General features: G+C 43.2%; 1 protein-coding gene across 1 annotated transcript in view; it reads right to left on the bottom strand.

The window, feature by feature from the left end:
* LOC147692141 (uncharacterized) overlaps positions 1–21105 on the bottom strand; it is a 605572-nt gene that overhangs the window by 202375 nt on the left and 382092 nt on the right. The window contains exons 11-12 of the mRNA XM_086939503.1: positions 19478–20002; positions 33–250 (exon numbers count right to left, since the gene is read on the bottom strand). Coding sequence (XP_086795629.1) covers positions 33–250; positions 19478–20002 — 743 coding nt within the window. The remainder of the gene's footprint in view (positions 1–32; positions 251–19477; positions 20003–21105) is intronic.

The raw sequence follows: 21105 nt of genomic DNA, 5'->3' as shown, positions 1-21105 counted from the left end.
AAAGAACTGGGTTTATGACCCTTCCCGTTTACCTGTTCATTTGCGATTTGGTCAATTGCAATCGAGTTGACTTCAAAGGGCAGCTGTGGACAGTGGTTTTCAGGAGTTTCTTCTTCAGCAGGACTTGACACATAGTGCAGGCTGATGATGCAATCACAAGATTTTGCTAGTGATGCAAGAACATCATGACCTCTGTCAGCAATGAAGGAAGCGAAGCCTGGAGCATTCACTGAAATAGTCTCTTCTTTCACTGGAGAAGCAAAATAATTGGGTTTGTGCACAGTTAATATCAATGGTGACGAGGAAACACAAAATGCAAGAGCTAAGAGATAAAAAGTGGGAGAGAAGAAGAAATGTATCCCAGTCCCCATAATCTCGCAAGACATGAAGGCACAAGACAAAGTGTGCCAAGCCACCTCAAAATGTGCACACAAGGTGGAGATGTGTTCATGTTTCTAATGGCTTTATGGCCAGCACCGAATTAATTAAAATGTCATTTCCTTTTGAGACAACAACTTCTCTTTAGGGGAGATTTCAAGTAGTCAGTTTACTAAGTAAAGACAAAGTAGGGATGAGAGAGAGAAAGTCAGCAAGAGAGAGTGACATAAAAAGTAGGCAAAAGAGAGAAAGGAAAAACCAAAAAGAAGTCCTCTATGTTTTTGATAGACAACCTTTTTCAGATTTAATAGGCAATGTTAAGAGCTTTCCTAACCTGGTCGGGCCCTTGTGGCTTAGCCCTGGGCTACTTAACCTCGTGCTGGCTCAGATAGACACATTGGTAGCCTTACTGTGGATTACTTCAAACCTTAGAAGCAGTCCGAGTATCAGATCGTGTCTATAATGTGGTTATCCCACTGGTATATTTGGTGAGTTGGCAGCAGGTGCAACGCTGCTGCCAGACTCTGGGCAGTCAGTGAGAGATGGAAGAAGCATAACCCGTTCCTGCCTGTGCAAGGTGCATGCCTGGGTGCAGTCTGGAGCTAGACTGCATACAGGAAGCTGATTGGATCCGTATCATTAGGGGAGGGTTTAAACTGGGTATGTGCACAGGTTCTGGTAAATCCAAAAAGAGCGGTCCTTACAGAAAGTGCAGAGATCGGCAGTGAGATACCACCAGGCTCTCTCCTGCAGGACTTCGACCTGGCTGCCTCTGCATAGGGTAATAGTGAAGAAGATCTCCTCTGGGGGCCCTGAACTTGGATGGGTCAGTCCTGCAGTGCAAGCTCACCAGTTACAATCAAGGTCAGGTAGCCGTGGTGTCGTTTTAGAAGAAGATGTATTTGTCTTAGTTGGTCATAGGTACTTAAACCTTCCAATACTAAAGAACTGTGGGTCAGGCAGGAGACCGGGATCTAACCCACGGATGGAGAAATTCAGAAGTGCTTGTCTTCAAGAGGAACGAGGTGCATGGGGCTGAAGGAACTCCGGACAGGTCGCTTTTGTATTGCCTGCTGACCACCATTGATAGAACTAGCAAACCTGTTGGGTGAGATACAGAATTTAGAATGTGGCAGTACCCCATGCATTGTGTGGGTCCCATCCAACACTTGACACTGTGTTATGCACGTTATTTTACTAACATGGGTCTCAAAGTACAACCCATCACCGTACAAAACAGGTCGTGTTATACACAGCAGACCAGTCCTCTTCATCATCCAAAGTATCTCACTCCATTTACTGATCATATTTTGTTGATAACACCATCCGTGTATGCGTAGAGCTCACATCGAATTTCAGAACATCGAACCATGAAGTTCTTTCTACTTAGAGTAACAGACAGCTGGCCATGTTGAAATGAAACTCCTATCACTGTTGCAGGCTCCAGCGTATTTGCAGGCACTCATTACATTTTGCATAAAAAATTATGCATTTTCGATAAATGCAATTTTCAACAATATTTCTTCTATTTTAATCAGCACTTTTTGTAGTCTCTTACCACATAGGTCCAAAAAGAACAGGCAGCATATCTTTTGTTCACCTAAACAAACTTATTCAAAGCCATCTGGAACTTAGTAGTCAAAAACGTCTCTAGGACGAGGCCTGATCACTGGTGTATCAGTACTGGTAAACTGGACCAGTCAACGGGCGAATAAAATAGCAGGTTTGTTGTAAGTGGGGCACAGTGTGAATTCATGTAGGACCAATCATATTAATGATATGCCATTAAGGCTTGGAGGACAGAAGCAATCTCACACTTTTGTATACATTTTTTTTATATCTTATGTAACGTAATAGAGTCCGGCAGTGGGGATTGTAGGGGTAACCCTTGTAGGCGGGAGTCTCTTTCCACATCTGTAAAGGCGGGACAATGGTGAATCTGCTTCAGTGGGATGGTTGGACGAGTATTTAGATGAATGTGTCTCTGAATCAAGGTAGTGTGGATCTATACCAACGAGTAATCAGTTTGTTTTAGTTAATGTATTTATACCAAATACACATCTAGTTATACCAAATACACATTCATCCATCCATGCATGCCCTCAATGTTCATTTAGCCACCTGGCCATGTCTCTACTCACCTATTTGTCCATTCCTTCGCCCGCTCACTTACCCTTCTGCCCATGACCTCATTCAACCATCTATGCACCCAGTCATTCCCAAATAAATTCATTCATTCATACAACCAGTCATCTATCCAGTCATCTATCCATCTATCCACCCTCTCACAAATCTGCACAACCTCATATGAAAATAGTTTAACCAGGAAGATGCAGTTTTTCTTAAAATCTAGATCTTTGTCTATTATAGTGCTTTATGTTTGGGGTAGTTTGATCTTAAAAACACTTACTTTTTGGCGGACAAGGGAACCGAGGTATAGAGGGATTAAATGATTTGCCCAGCATCACATTTTGGTCAGATGTGGAATCGCTTACTAGACTGTGTGCCATCTGTTTCCACAGTGTGCAGATCACCCATTGAATCCCATCTTACTCTGTAAGCTCTAGAAAATCGAATACACTCAGCACTAATCTTCTAAAACATGCAGACTGCATTGTGTGTGCCTGGGTAGTCATGTGCCACCACATCAAAGTCAGTTCTACTGGATTGATGGATGCGAAAGTATATGGTTAGATGCATGTATGAGTGAATGCATGGACAGCTGTAGGAAGGGTTGGATGTGAGGTTCCGTGACAATTTGAACCCGTGTTTTCAAGTTTGTCGGAAATACATAATATTAGTATCAGCGAACCGCAAATGATCCATTTAGCCTATCCTGGTGTTTTCGCTACGATACGAGCAAGAGCACTCCTGTTATGAACACATTTCTGATCTACCCACGGCATCCATCTTAGATCATGTCCGCCATTTTGTGATTCTTGCCCTCACATATGCAATAACCTCTGATCACTTCATTTCGATTAAGGACACGTAGCCTTAGCCGGAGATTCACCTCCTTTCATGACACGTGTGCCTTAAACCAGATCACGCTGTAGCTGCATGAATCGACAAAGGCTGCCTCCTCTGCCCGAGGCCAGCCCACCTGAACTGGTTCTCGTGTCCATTGTTCCGACCATGATTAGGCGGCCGAAGCCGGTAGCCTTGCCCATTTACAACCCACAAACATCTCTTATCCCGCTTTTCTATCTCCTGCACCTGGCTCTGCTCCTTTCCTTCTGGGCCTTTATTAGGGGGAGGTAACGAACTTTACGATGAGGCGGTCCGGCTCTTGAATGCAATATTGACAAGGGATTGTGATGGACTAGTGGGAACCCCTCTTCGTGATGTTTGGCATCAGATATTATCGACAGTTCCTGTGTAACGCCAAATATTTATTGTTTAAGACACAAAGGTTTAGGAATGTACTAGCATGTGAAATATTTGCCTGAAGCACAATTTTTAGTATATAAGGAGCAACCCTCAATGTACAAATCGAACAGGCTCCTAGTCTCTGCCCGTGTGTAGATTCTGTGACTTCTGTGTCCCTGCAGTAATAAACCTTTGGTCTTTGACGCCACCATCGAGAAGCCCGTGTTTCTGTTCATTTGCGCACCAAGGCAGGTGGAACTCCGGGGTCTTTGGGTGTTGTTCCCTGACACCTCTGGACGGAACCAAAAAGTCCAGAACTCCAATTGGCGCCCAACGTGGGGCGACGTCATTCGGTACCGGTCCAAAAGCCTGAAGAGTTCGAGGAGCTTCGTGTGAAGATTTCCGAGGGAGGCGCCCCACTTCATCGATCCCGGCATATCGCAAAAGTGGCCCGAAGTTCTCTTCCACGAGGGTTCCCGTTCAGGACGGCTGCAGTGGGCCGTTGCCTTGACCGTCGCCCTGTCTTGGACCCGAGGTGCAGCCCTTAGTACAGCGAAACGTGACGGGTTTCTCCTTGGTGACGTCTTCAGTGCCTCAGTTAAGTATTTAGTGATAGCTAGCTGGTTACTTTGTGAGGGTTGTTAAATCCTTGATCGGTTCTTGGTTTGGTTTGGTTTCGTAAGATTATCACTAGTTGTTCTGGTTACGATAATCTATTTGGTTCAGTTTGGGTATCGATACATTAGTTTGGTTTTGGTAGGCCTAAGTTCTTGGTTCGAGTGCACATATTTGTTTCGTGTTTTGTTTGTTTTGTGTTCCAGACTGAAAATGGTAAGTCGGAAAATGTTGTCTTGTTTCGGTTGCAACCATGACTCACGATTGGAGGATTCTTGTCTGGTTCCTCCAATTGGGACTCCCCTTTATGACCTATATTGCAAATTTGGAGTGGGTCCTATATCTTATAATGAGGTATGGGTCCGTTACTGTAAGAAGGATGGTGTCCTTAGTTGGCCACTACATGGTAGTTTTGAACCCGAGATCCTTGATAATTTAGAAGCGAAATTGTTTAGTAAGAAAGCCCGGCCGGCAATGTTTGATTCTTTCCGTTATTGGCGAAAAGAATCAAAACAGAGAGAAATGAAAAGGTTGAAGAAAGAACAAAAAGAGCAAGAAGAGCTAACTCTAGAGCAAGCAACTAAACAATTGCAAGATAATGAGTGCGAAAAGGCCATAGATGTAGCAATTAGAGAGCATAATTTAGCGATTGACAAGTGCTACCCTGCCTTGCCATCGAAAACAGCTAAGATACTGGAGGATCCCGAAAACGATCCTCTGTTGTCTTATCTGTTACGGTCACCTCCACCGTACGCACAAGGTGCTACGGCTCAACTTGTACCGAATGTCCAATTGCCGGTTTCTGGACAACCTGGTGTTCTTGTTCCTCAGAATCTAGTTCCTGTACCTCCTGTGGTTAATGTGAATATTCCTACGGCTCCTCCTCTTCCTGGGTTGCCGTCTTCTATACCTGTATCTGTCTCGCTTACACCTACTACATCACAGACTATTTTTCTCGATACTCCTACTGCTTCACAATCTGTTCCTACCTCTACTGTGTTCTCTACGTCTGCGAGTATGTTAACTCCACTTTCTGTACGTCGAAAAATAACTGATTCTGTTGCTAATATTCTGTCTCCTTTATATAAATCTTTAATTAAGACTCCTACTTCTGATTCAGTTCAGAGACGTAGTCAGCTACCAAGTACTGAAGAACGGGGAGTTTTAGATACCACGGCTCTCAGATGGATTACGAAAGTTAGAAGATATAGTACGAGAGATGTACTAGACAGGTTTATGCAGTGGAAGGAACCAACGCAACGGTACGTCTTTGATGAGATGTGCTCGTTGTTACGTGAGGAAATAGAGGAAGATGACGTTGAATCAGACTTGGAGGATTTAATTAAAATTCAGAAAGAGTTTGCTGCAGGAATGATAGTGGGTGATAATATAAAAGAAGCGATGGAACTTATTTTGAGTTTTAGGAATGATCCATCTCTTCGTTCGCCGAGAGATTTAGAGAAAGGTAGAATGAAGCCAAGTCGCCAATATCCTATGAGGGAGGTTCCTCCAATTTGGCGTGAAGCAATACAACGTGATGATAATGCAGGTATTGCAGCTGCTCCAGCACAGTTCCAACGAGTGTGGATACACATTCCATGGAAGCGAGCTGAAGTGCTAGCGGTGAAACAGGCCTTGCCAGATCCGCGTAAGAATCCAGCCGGATATTACAAGGAATTAACACAGACAGTCGAGGCTTGTATAATGAACTTAGCGGACATCGACATGTTATTTGGTAATGTAGTTCCACAACCAGTGTGGGCTAAAATTCGTAGAGAGGATCATCAAGCAGCCTTAGGTGGTGATTGGGCAGCTATCACTGCAGCGGATGGTCAGCAAACGGGTGGTGCAAAACCCGAACCCCTAATTGCTAATCTTCCAGGTAGAATAATTGACTTAATGAAGACTCTGATGCCTGCGTTGCGTGTTAATTGGGATAAGTTATCAGCATGCAAGCAGAAGAAAGATGAAAGTGTCTCCGACTTCTTCACAAGGTTCGAAGAGACTTTTGTAGATCATAGTGGTCAGGATATGAGCACTGAAGGAGGACAGAGATTGTTTGTCGATAAATTTGTGCATAATTTGTTACCTGAATTATGCAATAAATTAAAGGATTCAGAGAGTGCGTGGGCTGTTTCCACAACTGCGCAAATACTTGCGACTGCACAATACTACGAAAATAGGGATAAAGAGGAAAAGGAAAAATCAGAGAAAAAAACGAAAGATTTAAAGACTAAAGTTCTTTTACAGCAGGCGTATCCGCCTCGCACGAATCAGACTAATATGCAACAGAATTCGTATCAGAGGACAGATTATAGTTCAACCAGGCCTCAATACCAGTGGAATCAGTGTGCGTACTGTAAGAAAGAGGGTCACTACAAGAATGAATGTCCAATCTTAGCGCAAAATAATGCTGCAGCAGCTCAGAGAGGTCGTGGTGGTTTTGCGCAGAATTCTAGAGGTCGAGGGCGAGGTGCTATGCCTCCGCAAACGAATGATCGTCCCTCCAATCACTTTGATCAACGAAACGTACAGTCAGCTCAACAGAATAGATCTCAGCAATATCTTGTTGAAGATTATTGTGAAGTGGATGAGGGATTTCAGCAAAATGGGTATTAGGACAGCCATGGACAGAGAGAGGGAGTAGTATCAGTTCCAGTGGATCAGAGTGGGCCTTATGTCGCGGTAGCAACATCAGGTGTAGTCGAACCGTTTCTGTTGGATACTGGTGCCGCAAAAAGTTCTATCATTCATGCGAAACTCCCTGGCGCACCTTTGTCCGGCTCAACAAATGTTTCCGTAGGTTTTTCAGGCGCCCCTGTTTACAACCCAATATCTGGTCCTTTGTCTATTTCTGTTGGACCATGTCAATTGAAAGCACCCTTGATTTTGACGACAGGTTGTAATGAAAATCTGCTTGGTTTAGATTTGTTAAAACGACTATATGCGACATTGTACTGTTCTCCGGAAGGGGTACAGCTTACTTTGGGTAAAAGAATCACTTCTCCGATGTACTTGTCAATGGACGCACTCCCACCAGAGCTGCGCTCACTCCCTGATTCTCTTTGGGCGACTGGTCCTAATGATGTAGGCCTTTTAGAAATACCACCGTATGTAGTAACTTTGAAAGCAAATGTAAAATTTCCACGAATTCCTCAATATAAAATATCCAGTGAAGGAGAACGTGCACTTTTATTGATTGTGCAAGATTTGATTAAGAAAGGTGTGGTTGAAGAAACTCGAGGAAATGTTTGTAATAGTCCTGTGTTACCGATTCTGAAACGAACTGATCCTACGAAACCTCCAGTATATAGGTTTGTCATAGACCTTAGAGAAGTTAATAAGATTGTAGTTCCGCAGTTTCCTGTGGTTCCAGACATTACTGCCTTGTTAACATTAATTCCTGCTACAGCCACTTGGTTCTCAGTCATCGACTTGAAGAATGCCTTTTTCAGCATTCCGATAGCCGAGGAAAGCAGGGATATTTTTGGCTTCTGTTTAGGAGGTCGAAGTTTCAGATTTAAACGCGCTCCACAGGGCTACTGTGAAAGTCCATCTATTTATAGTCAAGCATTAAAAAGCCAGCTAGATTCTTTTGTCCTTCCTCCAGGTACTGCCCTAGTACAGTACGTAGACTATCTTTTAGTGGCTGCCGATGACAAGGAAACTTGCAAAACAGCTACGGTTTCGTTGTTGCATCATTTATCTGATTTGAATCACAAGGTGTCACCTTCCAAAATGCAATACTGCTGCCAAGAAGTGACCTACCTAGGTCATCTCTTGTCAAAGGAGGGAAGGAAGTTGACCCCAGAAAGAATAAAAGCAATTACGCAAATGAGTGTTCCACGCACACAGAGAGAAGTACGTGCCTTTTTAGGTATTACCTCTTACTGTAGGCAGTGGATTCCAAATTTTTCTCTTTTAGCGAAGCCATTGGTAGCTTTGACTGGGAAAAATGTTCCGAGTCCGGTGCCATGGTCTGATGAATGTCAAGAGAGTTTTACTGAATTACGAAAAGCCTTGTGTTCAGCTCCTGCATTGGGTACACCCGATTACAGTAAGCCATTCACGCTCTACGTTCACGAGAGAGAAGGTTGCGCGTTGAGTGTCCTGACACAGAAGTTTGGTGATAAACAACGCCCTTGTGCGTATTTCTCATCAACATTAGATCCGGTAGCTAGAGCATTGCCTAGTTGTTTGAGAGCTACAGCGGCAGCTGCGGCTTCCATTCGGCAATCTGCTGGTTTGGTGATGAACAACATGCTAGTGGTCATGGTTCCTCATGCAGTGGATACACTCATGAACCGAACGAAGACACAACACCTTACCAGTGCGAGATTATCTGGTTATGAGCTGACATTACTAGCGAGTCATATTCAGATCAAAAGATGTAATGTATTGAATCCAGCAACGCTGTTGCCGACTGATCAAGAGTCGAGTGATTCTGAGCCACATGACTGCTGTTTTAAAACGGAGGAAGAGACAAAAGGACGCATCGATTTGAAAGATACTCCGTTATCCGATCCGGATGGTACGCTGTATGTGGACGGGTCATGTTTTAAATTGGAGAATGGTGATGTGACTGCTGCTTATGCGGTGACGACCTTGAAGACGATTGTGGAGACTGCAAGAGTGAGTCAGAATTCTGCCCAAGCTGCAGAATTAATAGCTCTAACGAGAGCATGTGTTTTAGCTGAGGGAAAGAGAGTGAATGTGTTCACAGATAGTCAGTACGCATTTGGCGTGGCCCATAGTTTTGGCCGGTTGTGGAGAGAAAGAGGTTTCATTACGTCCCATGGGACTAAGATTCAACATGGTCAGCTAGTTAACGACTTGTTGGAATCTCTAACCTTGCCGACTGAAGTTGCGATTGTAAAGTGCAGTGCTCATAAAGCAATCACGGATGATGTTGGTCGTGGGAATGCTTTTGCTGATGAAATTGCTAAACAGACAGCTAGAGACATGATGAGTAGAATGTATGTTGCAACGTCTGCAAGATGGATCGCTGAGTCTGGGATGTGTGAGGATACAATGGAAAGTGTGAAAGAGATTCAGAGAGAAGCAACTGAGGAAGAGAAACGTGTATGGAGAGAGAGTACGGGCAAGTTGGACTCGAATGGATGTTGGATTGATTTGACAGAACAGCAGCGTTGGATGTTGCCCGATGCGTATGTGCTTGCAGTAGTGACAATGGCGCACGGAGTAGCGCATATAAGTTCTAAAGGGATATGTAAGATGTTGGCTCCGGTCTGGAAGAATGATGGGATCAGTAAGTGTGCAGAGAGAGTGGTGAAACATTGTATGGTGTGCTTGATGCATAATCCTGGCAAGGGAACTCCAACTCCAGCTGGTCATTTCGCTCCTCCTTCCTGCCCCTTTGAAGTGATTCAGTTAGACTTCATTCACATGGAACGCTGTAATAATTTGAAATACGTCTTGGTGGTGGTGTGTGCTTTTTCCAGGTGGATAGAAGCATACCCACTGAAGGACAATACTGCCTTATCAACTGCCAAAATTCTTCTCAAAGAATATTTCCCTAGATTTGGAATGCCACGGATTGTATGGTCAGATAACGGAAGTGAGTTTATAGGGAAAGTTATGCAGAGTGTATGTGCAGGCCTAGGTTTGAAACAAAAATTTCACAGTGCGAACCATCCTCAGTCAGCTGGTCTAGTGGAGGGTTATAATGGCACCCTCAAGCTGAAGATAGCTAAGATACAGGCATCCACAGGTTTGGCTTGGCCAGACGCACTTCCTTTGGCTCTGTTATCCACAAGAGCGACTGTACATTCTCGAGTGGGGCTTAGCCCTTACGAGATTGTATTTGGTCGTCCTGCCAATATTTGGGGGGTGCCAAGGCCAAGGGAGTTTAGACAGCTGGAATATCCTATGTTGATAGACTACCTTTACGACTTGACTGCTAAATTGAGTCTTATTCATCAACAGGTTTTCGATGCACTGCCAAAGCCTCCGGAGAGTCCAGGGCATCAACTGAAACCCGGCGACCAAGTGGTGGTCAGAAATTTTGCGAGGACAAAGAATCTTCAGCCCCGCTACGTCGGCCCCTTCCAGGTCCTACTGACAACGAGGACAGCGGTTCGTGTAGCTGGACGCAAACACTGGGTACACGCGTCTCACGTTAAGCGTGTACCCTTGCCGCTACCTTACGACAACTGGGTGAAAAAGGGAATTGGTGCCTCCGAAACTGACAGCACACCAAAATTCATTCCTTTCAGCGATGCCGAATTGATTACTGACACTCCAATATCTGACTCTCCTCCTGAAAAGACTCTTTTGAACACTAAACATTTGTCTCCAGCATCAGAAGACACTTTGCTATCTGCGAACTTGAACACTACAACAGCTGCTAATGACACACTATTTTCCGATCAGACAATACCTGCGAAACAGAGATACAACCTGAGAAAACGAAACATGGACAAATAAAGCAGGCAACTGCATATTGTGATTTTGATATATTGAACATTTGATATTGAACATTTGCCTTCAGCCAGGAAGTTTGCTATTGTTTTTTTTTTTTAATTGCCTTGCCGTCTGGGTAGCCGTAGGGTCGTGGCTGTGTGCCTAGTTTGAATCTGCAGGGGTCTGACACAAGGTCGATCTTTCTGTTGGTTTTGGGAACTCCCAGGGCTGACAGAGGCATTTTCATCTACGTACACATCATCAGTGGTCGCGAGCGGATTGTAGAAGATGGAGCTTCCTGCGCTGCAACAAGAAAATGTGATTTATGTTCGCAGAAACAGACTGTACAGAATTCTTCGTAGCAAATGCTTTTTGATGCAATGTGCCGTTACATTTTTGATTATCTTAGCAACATTGGTGGGTGGAATCGTCTTTAGTATAAATCTGATTTATGTGCCAGTTACTACAGTACCTCCCCTTGATCCTGCCATTTCTACTGTTTCTTCTATACACTCTTTTCACTCATTTCCTGAACATGAACAAGCCCGACGCACAGAGTTCATTAACAACACTTTTGTACAGCTCTTGCACCAACACCAACTGGTGGTTAACACTACAGACTGCTGGGTGTGTGGCTTGATACCCCACACTATGGATAAAGGTATTCCCTATCTGGTTTTGCCTTTCAGCTACAATGGATCATTTCAGGCCCTTCAAACTATCTTTGCTTATGCCCTTGAAACCTATCCTCCACGTCCACCACGTTCCACTAGATATAACTCTGCCAACAAAGCTTTAGTCCAGGGAATTATTGACATGATCAAGGATGTCAATAATACTCCATCATACCCTAGAGACGAACTACGAGTGTATTTAAGTTGGAATACTTCAGAGTATCGCCTTAGTTTAGGAGAAAGCAAGCGTAAAAGCTCAACTCCAATCTGGGTCGTACCTCACCAAGGTCAGGTCTGTTTGCAAGGTAATGGGAGAAATCCGAGAGCTCAGCTAGGGAGGAGTGAGTGCGTTGAGACTTATGTGTTTCCGGCTAACTCTTCCCCTGCCTTCCTTACTGCTAGGGGTACCTATTTCATTTGTCGAGACCGAGCTTATACATGGTTGCCTGCTGACTTTTCAGGTTCATGCTATATTGCTCGATTGCTGCCTCCAACATACACTGCTTCATCTGATTATCACAGAACCAGAATAGCGAGAGGTGTCTTCAGTCAGGAAGATACTGCTGGTCAGGAAGCTGGAGACTTCTTCAAAGGCTTCCTTCCGTTCTGGGGGCCTATGGCCAATAGTAGAAACATACGTCAGCTAACACGGGTAGTTGAATCTACTATTACTGAAACTGCTGGTGCCCTTAGCAATCTGACAGCTGAACTTCAGGCGGATAGACTCATGACGTTGCAGAACCGTATGGTTCTAGATGTTATACTTGCAGATCGAGGTGGGGTATGCAGAATGATCCAATCGAGCTGCTGTGTCTTTATTCCTAACAATGCTCCAACAGTCTATGAGGCGATCTCTAAGCTACACAAGATTTCCGACTCTATACATGTAGACAAGGGAAACTGGTCCTTTATGGAATGGTTTTGGACTCTGATCTCAGCGTGGGGATGGAAGGTTCTAATGGTCATCGGTGTCATCTTAGTATTCCTGTTCTCATGCTGCCTGATTATCCAGTGTGGTCCTGCTCTGTGTAGTCTTTGCGCTGCAACTTGTCTAAGAAAACCACCTGCGTTTGGAGAAAAGGCACGAGAAAGGATGATGATACAACAACATGTCACTGACCTGATGAGTATAGAACTAGACTCTGATATAGACTGAGTAATTGCCTATGTAAGGGCAAAAGGAGGGTCTGAGGTTCCGTGACAATTTGAACCCGTGTTTTCAAGTTTGTCGGAAATACATAATATTAGTATCAGCGAACCGCAAATGATCCATTTAGCCTATCCTGGTGTTTTCGCTACGATACGAGCAAGAGCACTCCTGTTATGAACACATTTCTGATCTACCCACGGCATCCATCTTAGATCATGTCCGCCATTTTGTGATTCTTGCCCTCACATATGCAATAACCTCTGATCACTTCATTTCGATTAAGGACACGTAGCCTTAGCCGGAGATTCACCTCCTTTCATGACACGTGTGCCTTAAACCAGATCACGCTGTAGCTGCATGAATCGACAAAGGCTGCCTCCTCTGCCCGAGGCCAGCCCACCTGAACTGGTTCTCGTGTCCATTGTTCCGACCATGATTAGGCGGCCGAAGCCGGTAGCCTTGCCCATTTACAACCCACAAACATCTCTTATCCCGCTTTTCTATCTCCTGCACCTGGCTCTGCTCCTTTCCTTCTGGGCCTTTATTAGGGGGAGGTAACGAACTTTACGATGAGGCGGTCCGGCTCTTGAATGCAATATTGACAAGGGATTGTGATGGACTAGTGGGAACCCCTCTTCGTGATGTTTGGCATCAGATATTATCGACAGTTCCTGTGTAACGCCAAATATTTATTGTTTAAGACACAAAGGTTTAGGAATGTACTAGCATGTGAAATATTTGCCTGAAGCACAATTTTTAGTATATAAGGAGCAACCCTCAATGTACAAATCGAACAGGCTCCTAGTCTCTGCCCGTGTGTAGATTCTGTGACTTGTGTGTCCCTGCAGTAATAAACCTTTGGTCTTTGACGCCACCATCGAGAAGCCCGTGTTTCTGTTCATTTGCGCACCAAGGCAGGTGGAACTCCGGGGTCTTTGGGTGTTGTTCCCTGACACCTCTGGACGGAACCAAAAAGTCCAGAACTCCAGATGAGTGAGTGAATGATGACCATCCTTCTGATAGCTTCAGCCTCATTATACATACTGATCATAAAGGCTGTATTCTTCGCTGTTGTAACTGGAAGTAGGGGTGCTCCTTTGTGTCCATTGCTGCTTTCTGCGCTGGGCACCTTCTTCAGGTAACAGCGTGGATGGTATCTGCACTCTCAGCAGACCGGGTACCACAAAGCCCACCGCCGTCCTCACAACAGTTCCCTGAAGTTTAAACAAACTATGAGAGAGAAAGGGCTATTTTGACCATGGATCATTCTTGAGATATAAGGAGGCATTTGAAGCACAGATCCTATCAGCTTAACAAACTTAAGTGAACTTGGAACAGGATTTTTGTTCACTTTTAGTACTCTCACACAACTCCTTAGCACTTGCTTTCACTGTAAAACTTGTTGTACCGACACATAGGAGATAGGGGTGAGAGCGACCTTCCTGCGACTGCACGTCAGAAGACAGCAGAGGTCAATGGCATTACTGGGATTAGCAGGTAGGCAACAGCAGTGTTTGTGGGACCTACATTTAAAATTCTTGATGAATAGTCCGAAGAGGTGGCACCTTTGGCTGCAGGCAGAGACAAAGCTACCGAGGTTTGAGTATGCTTAAGTGTGGCATGTCCATGTTTTGGGGTTCTCACGTGTGACCTTTCCATGTTTTCAAGGTGCTTATGACAGACGTCTCAGTGTCTTGAGTGACACTTAATGAGACACCTCACGGGCAGACACGTCTGTGATATTAAATGTATTTCAGTAATTGCTATCTCATGTGAACATTATGGTCCAGAAAATAGCCTTAAACAGCTACAGCGCTCCTGAAGTACAAATACAAGTCCACTAACCTACATCTGTTTACTAACATAATTGCCCCACTTGGAGTTTGGAACTTTAGAGTCTGTTCTTTTGTTTATAATGGTACACCAAAAAGGAGAGGGAGGAAAACTCTTGATCACCATATATCCTGCACAAAATTTAAAGACACACCAAAGATATGGTGATCTAATTGTGCAAAATTAACAAGAGTACCCCTGATACATGAAGCTAAACGGCGGGATAACTCAGAACGTAAGCCGTGCCCCATTGAGTGTGGCATACTTCATCCTCGGCCTCCCCAGAGAAGAGAGTTATGATTTTTGTGTGCATTGTCCCTTAAATCCGTCAGGATGAATTTTGAGGTCCTAAAGTGTCCTAGATGCGGACTGAGAGCTTCAGTGGGATTAACTATGTTAAAGTGTGGACAGAGCCCTTTACAGAGGTCCCCTCTCATATAGGAGGAAGTGGAATATTCCTTCAGATCAAAGGAAAGAGTGTTTCCTGGATGGTAGATCTGTACCTCAGCTTAGCCGGGCTTGTAACCTATGCTTTTAATCAGGAGACATGAATAATGAGGCTTTGCAGGAGTGCGAAGAGTAAGTAGAATACACCCCCAGCACCCGTTTGGGCAATAAATTATAGCCATAGTTGGGATGCAGTTAGCCCCCTTAAGAGCATGGGGCCGCGGTGCCACTGCACTGGCTGTACTAATGATTGTTATACTCTTGAGCAAAAATAAAAATTAACAATAGGCTCCCAGCACTAGGCAGTCTCTCAGAACTCCCAGATTTTAACACTCAATCATTCCTGCTGAATCCCAGTACACAGCACAGCCTCACTGACTGCTGGGGAGCGCTGTCCCGCTCACTCCCACCAAAGTCCATGGCACACAAGCAACATACGAGAGGTTCTTCTTCATTTCACATCCATGCCCAGACCCTCCGCCTTCCTTTCTCTTTCAGTTTAAGAGGTCTCTGTGAGTCTTAGCTCAATGCGCAGAGCCCAGACCTGTAACCATGACATCCAACACTTCGCAGCACGCTACCCACCCGAGGCAGCAGCTAAATTCTAGCCTAACACAGATTACATTTACCCAATGAGAGGTCTTGCAGTATGAAGTCGAATCTAAAGTGTTTTGAGCAATCAGCCAGAGGTGGAAACAGCACTTCACTTTGTGTGACATTTAGTTTAAGTGCTGGGATGCGGGATAATTGCCAAATCTGTGTTAGTCTAACCTCTGATGAGTGACACTTGCCAGAACTTCACAAAGTCACGACTAATCTTGGAGAGCCCAGTAGTGGGGCCGGCCTGCAAGTGAGAAGCTTACTTTGCCAGGTCCCTGGTGCTCTTCCACCACTGTTGTCGCTGAAGTCAGTAAGTCAAGGTCTCCAACATAATCCAATCTGTTTGCAGAATTATTTCCGGTCATGGTGCATTAGGAAGTCTCTTAAAATGAGCTACTCATCCTTTTGACCTGAATGCCCCTCCTTACACGTTAGGCCCAGCTTGTGACTCCAGTATGCCTGAGAGATTGTTCTGCTCTCTTTGTTGTTCACGTTTAAAAACCTAAAGGCAGAATAATTCCACCTGCTGCATCAATCTATTGACTTCTGCCTTCTTTGTTATGCATGTGACTTGGACTTCCAAAAAATGGAATATATGAGTGGTCTTCCCTTGGCAATATGGTACCGCTGAGGGGACTTCTAGAGAGCATTGAGAGCTGTGTGGCAGCTTAGCTATTGAAGGTGCACACATCGAAGCAAGTCCTAGGTACATATAACTAAAGTCAGGGATAGATCTTGAAGTGTGGAAATTGCTCAAGTTAAAATCATTAGATACGGCTATTCCCTCAAGAAATATAGCTCAGTGTTCAGAATGATCCTGTGAAGCAGAAATCGTCCTGTGCAGATGGTCTCAACATTTTAACTCCAGCAAAATTACAAGACTTTACAGCAGATGAATTAACTCAAAGTACAACCTTTGGCGTTCCATCACATTTTTACATTGGTGATTTACTATAACATTCCACGATTCAATCTCTTCCCGTATTCCAGCAGACAGGCTGATGACTAACTACAGCCTCATCTGCTCAGGTCTCTGGAACCATCTCTATCGCGCAGTGGATATTCACACTTTCTTGAAATAGCAGTATGTACAACTGTGCCTTTTAAAGGTCTCTCTGGAGAACTTACACCAGTGAGCACGTGACAACCCTCTGCACCTTCATGAGTCTAAAAATTAAACAGAAATGTACATCTACATTTTTCAAGGTGGGCTCTAATCCTATGAAATCGTCTTCCTGGACATGAAAGATACACATCGGTTCAACAAGTATTTAATAAAATAAAATCAAAGCCTAACCAATGGACAAATCATTAAATGATGTTAACGTGAACTCTCAGTACATCTCATTCCTTAATTATTTTAAAAATGACGAATTTACCTAGTTAGCTGTTGCTCAAGAAGCCTTCCTCAAACCTTCTCCACTATTAATTGCAATGCTGTAGTAGTACATCGTTTGATTTGTGCTATTTAAATACCTTAGAAAATATTCATGTTTAATATTTGGTATATTTATAATGTTCTTTTCAAACACCTAATCAAATCTCTGGGCTCAGGATAACATCTTGCACGGGTAGTGAAGGCTGGTAGGGAACGGTGGAGGGGGGGGGGGGCGAGAGAAAGTGAGGGAGGGTAGGAAAAAAGAAAACCTACCTCCTCCAAGCACCCAGCCTCCCAGAATACCATGACCATTCACAATTGCTGCCTTACAGCAGGGCTGTGATTGGTCTGAGCGCCGAACCACAGTGCTCAGGGAGGGTCTGGGAGACTGGGCATGTTCTCCACCCAGGCTGTATAATACAGCCTGTGAAAAACATGCACTGTACGCATGGCGGTTATGCCAGCCCGAGACTGCCGGCCAAACATTCATGCGCACTTTAGGTACAGCCACCACTCCTCCTCCAGCCTTGACGTCAGCGGACACTGGCCCCGCCCCGCCCTATCAACGGCACTGCACTGCTGTGCAACTGCAATAGTAAAAAATAAAATGATAAACAAGGGACGGCCGTTTTTATAATTTTATTTTCCCTTGAACTGCTTTAAAGCAGTGAGGTGACGCTTCTCCGCCTCAGCGGAGGAGCCGCTCCTGTGCATGGGTCACATAACCATGCATATTGACAAACGGAACTTTCTTTACAGCTTTTCGGAAGAATCAAAAACTTCCATACACTCTGTATGTGGTACCGCTAGGAGAAAAAGATCTGCTGATTTCAGTGTTCTGATTGGCCGATTCCATGTGCATTTCCCTGATACGTAAATAGGTGCCACGCTAAGGAGCCACTTCTGGCCCTATTCACAAAAGCCATTTTGGAGTCTGGTGTGAAGTACTACTTTATGTACTCCAGTAAGAATTTCAAAACCAACCGCAAGATATACCCCCCTTTACCTTTCCAACTTTGTCCCATTGGTGGAGATCTCGAACAAGGAAATGGGGTTGACTTCTAAATGTAAGAGGAATGGTGGGAATAATAACTGGAAAATGAGTTCTTTATATATAAATTAACTGGAGCACTTAATTAGGGACATGCTGAAACAAATACCTACTTATAAATGAGTAAGATAATTCCCATTCACAAACTACACACCTACATATACTTCAGTAATTCTATTGACAAAACTGGTTTAAATGTATTCCAGCTAAACCTTGGAGTAAGTCAAACACTGAATGCCCCCACCATTGGTACTGCAAAACACTGACATCGATCACAACGAAGACAGAGAATAACACTAACATCATGCAGGGATGATATAAAATAAAATTAAACTACAATTAAATGTATATTAGAATTATTTTGATATATTTTATGTGTAAGAATATTTTATTAATTCATTATTTTTTATCATAGTTTAAACGATCTTAATTTTTGCTTGGATTTTTTTATGTGTTGATTTCTGCAATGGTTACCATGAATGTTTTAGAAAGCAATAAAACAGATTTTAAAATATATAATTTTTTCACCACTAAATTACATTTTAATTTACGTTAATTTGTGACTTAAATACATTTTAATATCAAATATAATATTAACATAAAATCTAACTTGAAACCCCGCTTGTTATACATAACATACATGGAAACTAACGTTTGTGAACAGGGCACACAGAATTGCGAGTGAGAACTTTAAACCTTACTCTAGTCTTCCAGGGTAGTCAGTGGATTTTTATCAACAGATGACAATCCTGATCCAGAATGAGTAGACCCCAGCTTAAACATGTTACTGCAGTTTAAACTTATTGCTATTGTGCTAACTGAGGTTCCATATCACAATATGAGCCTCCTCATAATCTAAGTTGGAACTGATAAGGGTACCTATTACAACCTTGTCAAATTCAGAATGAAGGAAGCATTGGGCCCCAAGGAGCAGGGACTGTAAATTAGCATGATCCTGAAACTAACCATCATCTGACAAACGCTTGTGTCCTAAAAATGGTTAACAAAAATATTCTGATATTGGAGTTAATAATAGAAATTCTACACCAAATGGATTGATCTTTTTGTAAAGATAATCAAGGCATGATACTTCTGTTAGTCGATGTTTTTGCTACGATATTCTGGCAACTCAGCTGAAACATAGATCTTTAACAAGGTCTTCAAATCTTGATGGAACACTGACTTACGTAAATGTACAACAAATAGCTATGGAAGGTCAAAAAATAAATTTCTAAGAGAAGCACCAGTCTTTGGAATTGTGTGAAAGGAGAGGAATATGGGCAGTGCTCATCTCTTCCAGTCCCTAGAACATGTCTGATTAAGTAAAGTAAATAAGCACATTGACTAATGGCCGGTTTCAACCACTAGAGCATTGACCATGTAAAGTGGAATAGCACACAAATCTGCAGTTTGCTTCCACGAAAGGATGTCTGATCACGTAGGGGGAAGACTATGTATGATTCGTTGCCCAAGTATCCAAACATGTAAAAGAAAGAAATATACAGCCTGAACACACAATCACATTTTACACCATTTTATATATTACTTATAATGATTACCTAATCCTTCACTAACTCGTCGAATTTGGAAAATCTCTTGATGGCCTTTCAGATTTCCTTCCATCTTGATTAGATTCAGATGTACAATCACCTTCTCAAACTCAAGATCCAGCTCATTTCCACATGCTTGGAAGGACCTTTCAATTAAGAGGTTCTTGATCTTGTCAAAGGTGATATATCCATTGTTGTCAAAGTATTCCCAATGAATCACCTTCCACAGCTCCTCTGCCTCCAGATTTTCAGCTGCAATCTTATGAAGTAGGCTTTTGATCCTAGAGCAAGCGTCATAGACACATGGGGTGACTCCGAGGATGTTGACTTGCCTTCCACTCTTAATAAGGAGACAAGAATTTGTAAGTCCTTGGATGGCTTGGCACAGAACTCCATTTGAGATTCTTAACAGTTCCCTCTGCAAGATGATCTGTTGGGAAGTGTTAGATTTCAACACCCTATTAATCTCATTTTTAAGCAACCTTCTATCATCTGGCTTCCCTATGATATTGATTTGCAGACTCTTGCACAAACCTGTAGAGACAAGATATAAACAACAATTAAGCAATAGTATGTAGCTATTTTTTCTGGTACATTCCGTTTATGTCCACTTAGCGTTGTTTAGGGCTGGTGCGTAGTTTAAAGGTGTATTACATTACATTTAGACAGCAAAAAATAATCAGAACCACTTGAAAATAGATCTGAATGCATTCCATGTTATTGGTGTTGATCTCTTCAATGCCATCACATTTGGAGGCAAACCCTATCCAAATAAGCTTTGGTCCAACTCTAATCCTAACTGTCCCATCTGAAATGCTACCTCATGTCCCTCTTAACTCTGACCACAAGGAACTTCAGATCATTCTTTGCTTTGTTGTGCCTCATCAGTGAGGTGCATATTCTGTCTATGTGTTGCTCTGGTGGAATGGTGTACAGCAGGTAAAACTTTAAATAAGTCTCTACAGGTTTCCCTAATTAGAGGTTTTGCACTTTTCTCCCTGATTAGTGTGTGATACTGTTTTTCCACACGAAAGATCCCTTTTAACTACCCACATAAAATAAATTGGTATGGCCAGGAAAACAGACCAGCCCAAAAGCAAGCATGCTCATAAAGAAAAGATACAACACAAAGCAAATTGTACAGGGGAATAAAATACTGTGTTTAATATCCATGATATACCAGTAAATAGAACACCATCTATAGGCCGGCGTAATCATCCAAACGTCCAACGATACTTATCTGGCTGTATTCAACGCCATTTGTGTTTCACAGGATCTCAATATTCACAATACATTATAAAACTGTGAGCAAGCATTGTACTTACCAATCAATTAAATGATCTCAGAATCAGGAGAAATTAAATTTGGAGCTGTGTTTTTAATTATGTTCATTACCCATTGGGCTTCTGTTCATCTCAATTTGAATGTAAGCACACTATTTGAAAAGAGATAAGGCTGGATGTATGAATTTCTGTGGTTATCCAAATTAGGAAAGCAATGAGCTGCATGAGGGAGCTTCCTCCAGCACTTGAGGTGAGGCCAGTATGTAATTACCATTAACTGCTGAAACATGGAGAACGTCAGAAGCAATTTGAGGGTACTAAGGTGGACAGCAATGCGCATTCTTAAAATGTATA

This window comes from Lissotriton vulgaris, chromosome 9, assembly GCF_964263255.1.
Source record: "Lissotriton vulgaris chromosome 9, aLisVul1.2, whole genome shotgun sequence".
NCBI lineage: Eukaryota > Metazoa > Chordata > Amphibia > Caudata > Salamandridae > Lissotriton > Lissotriton vulgaris.
The sequence above is the reverse complement of the archived record's forward strand: the minus strand, read 5'-3'. Positions and strand labels throughout refer to the sequence as shown.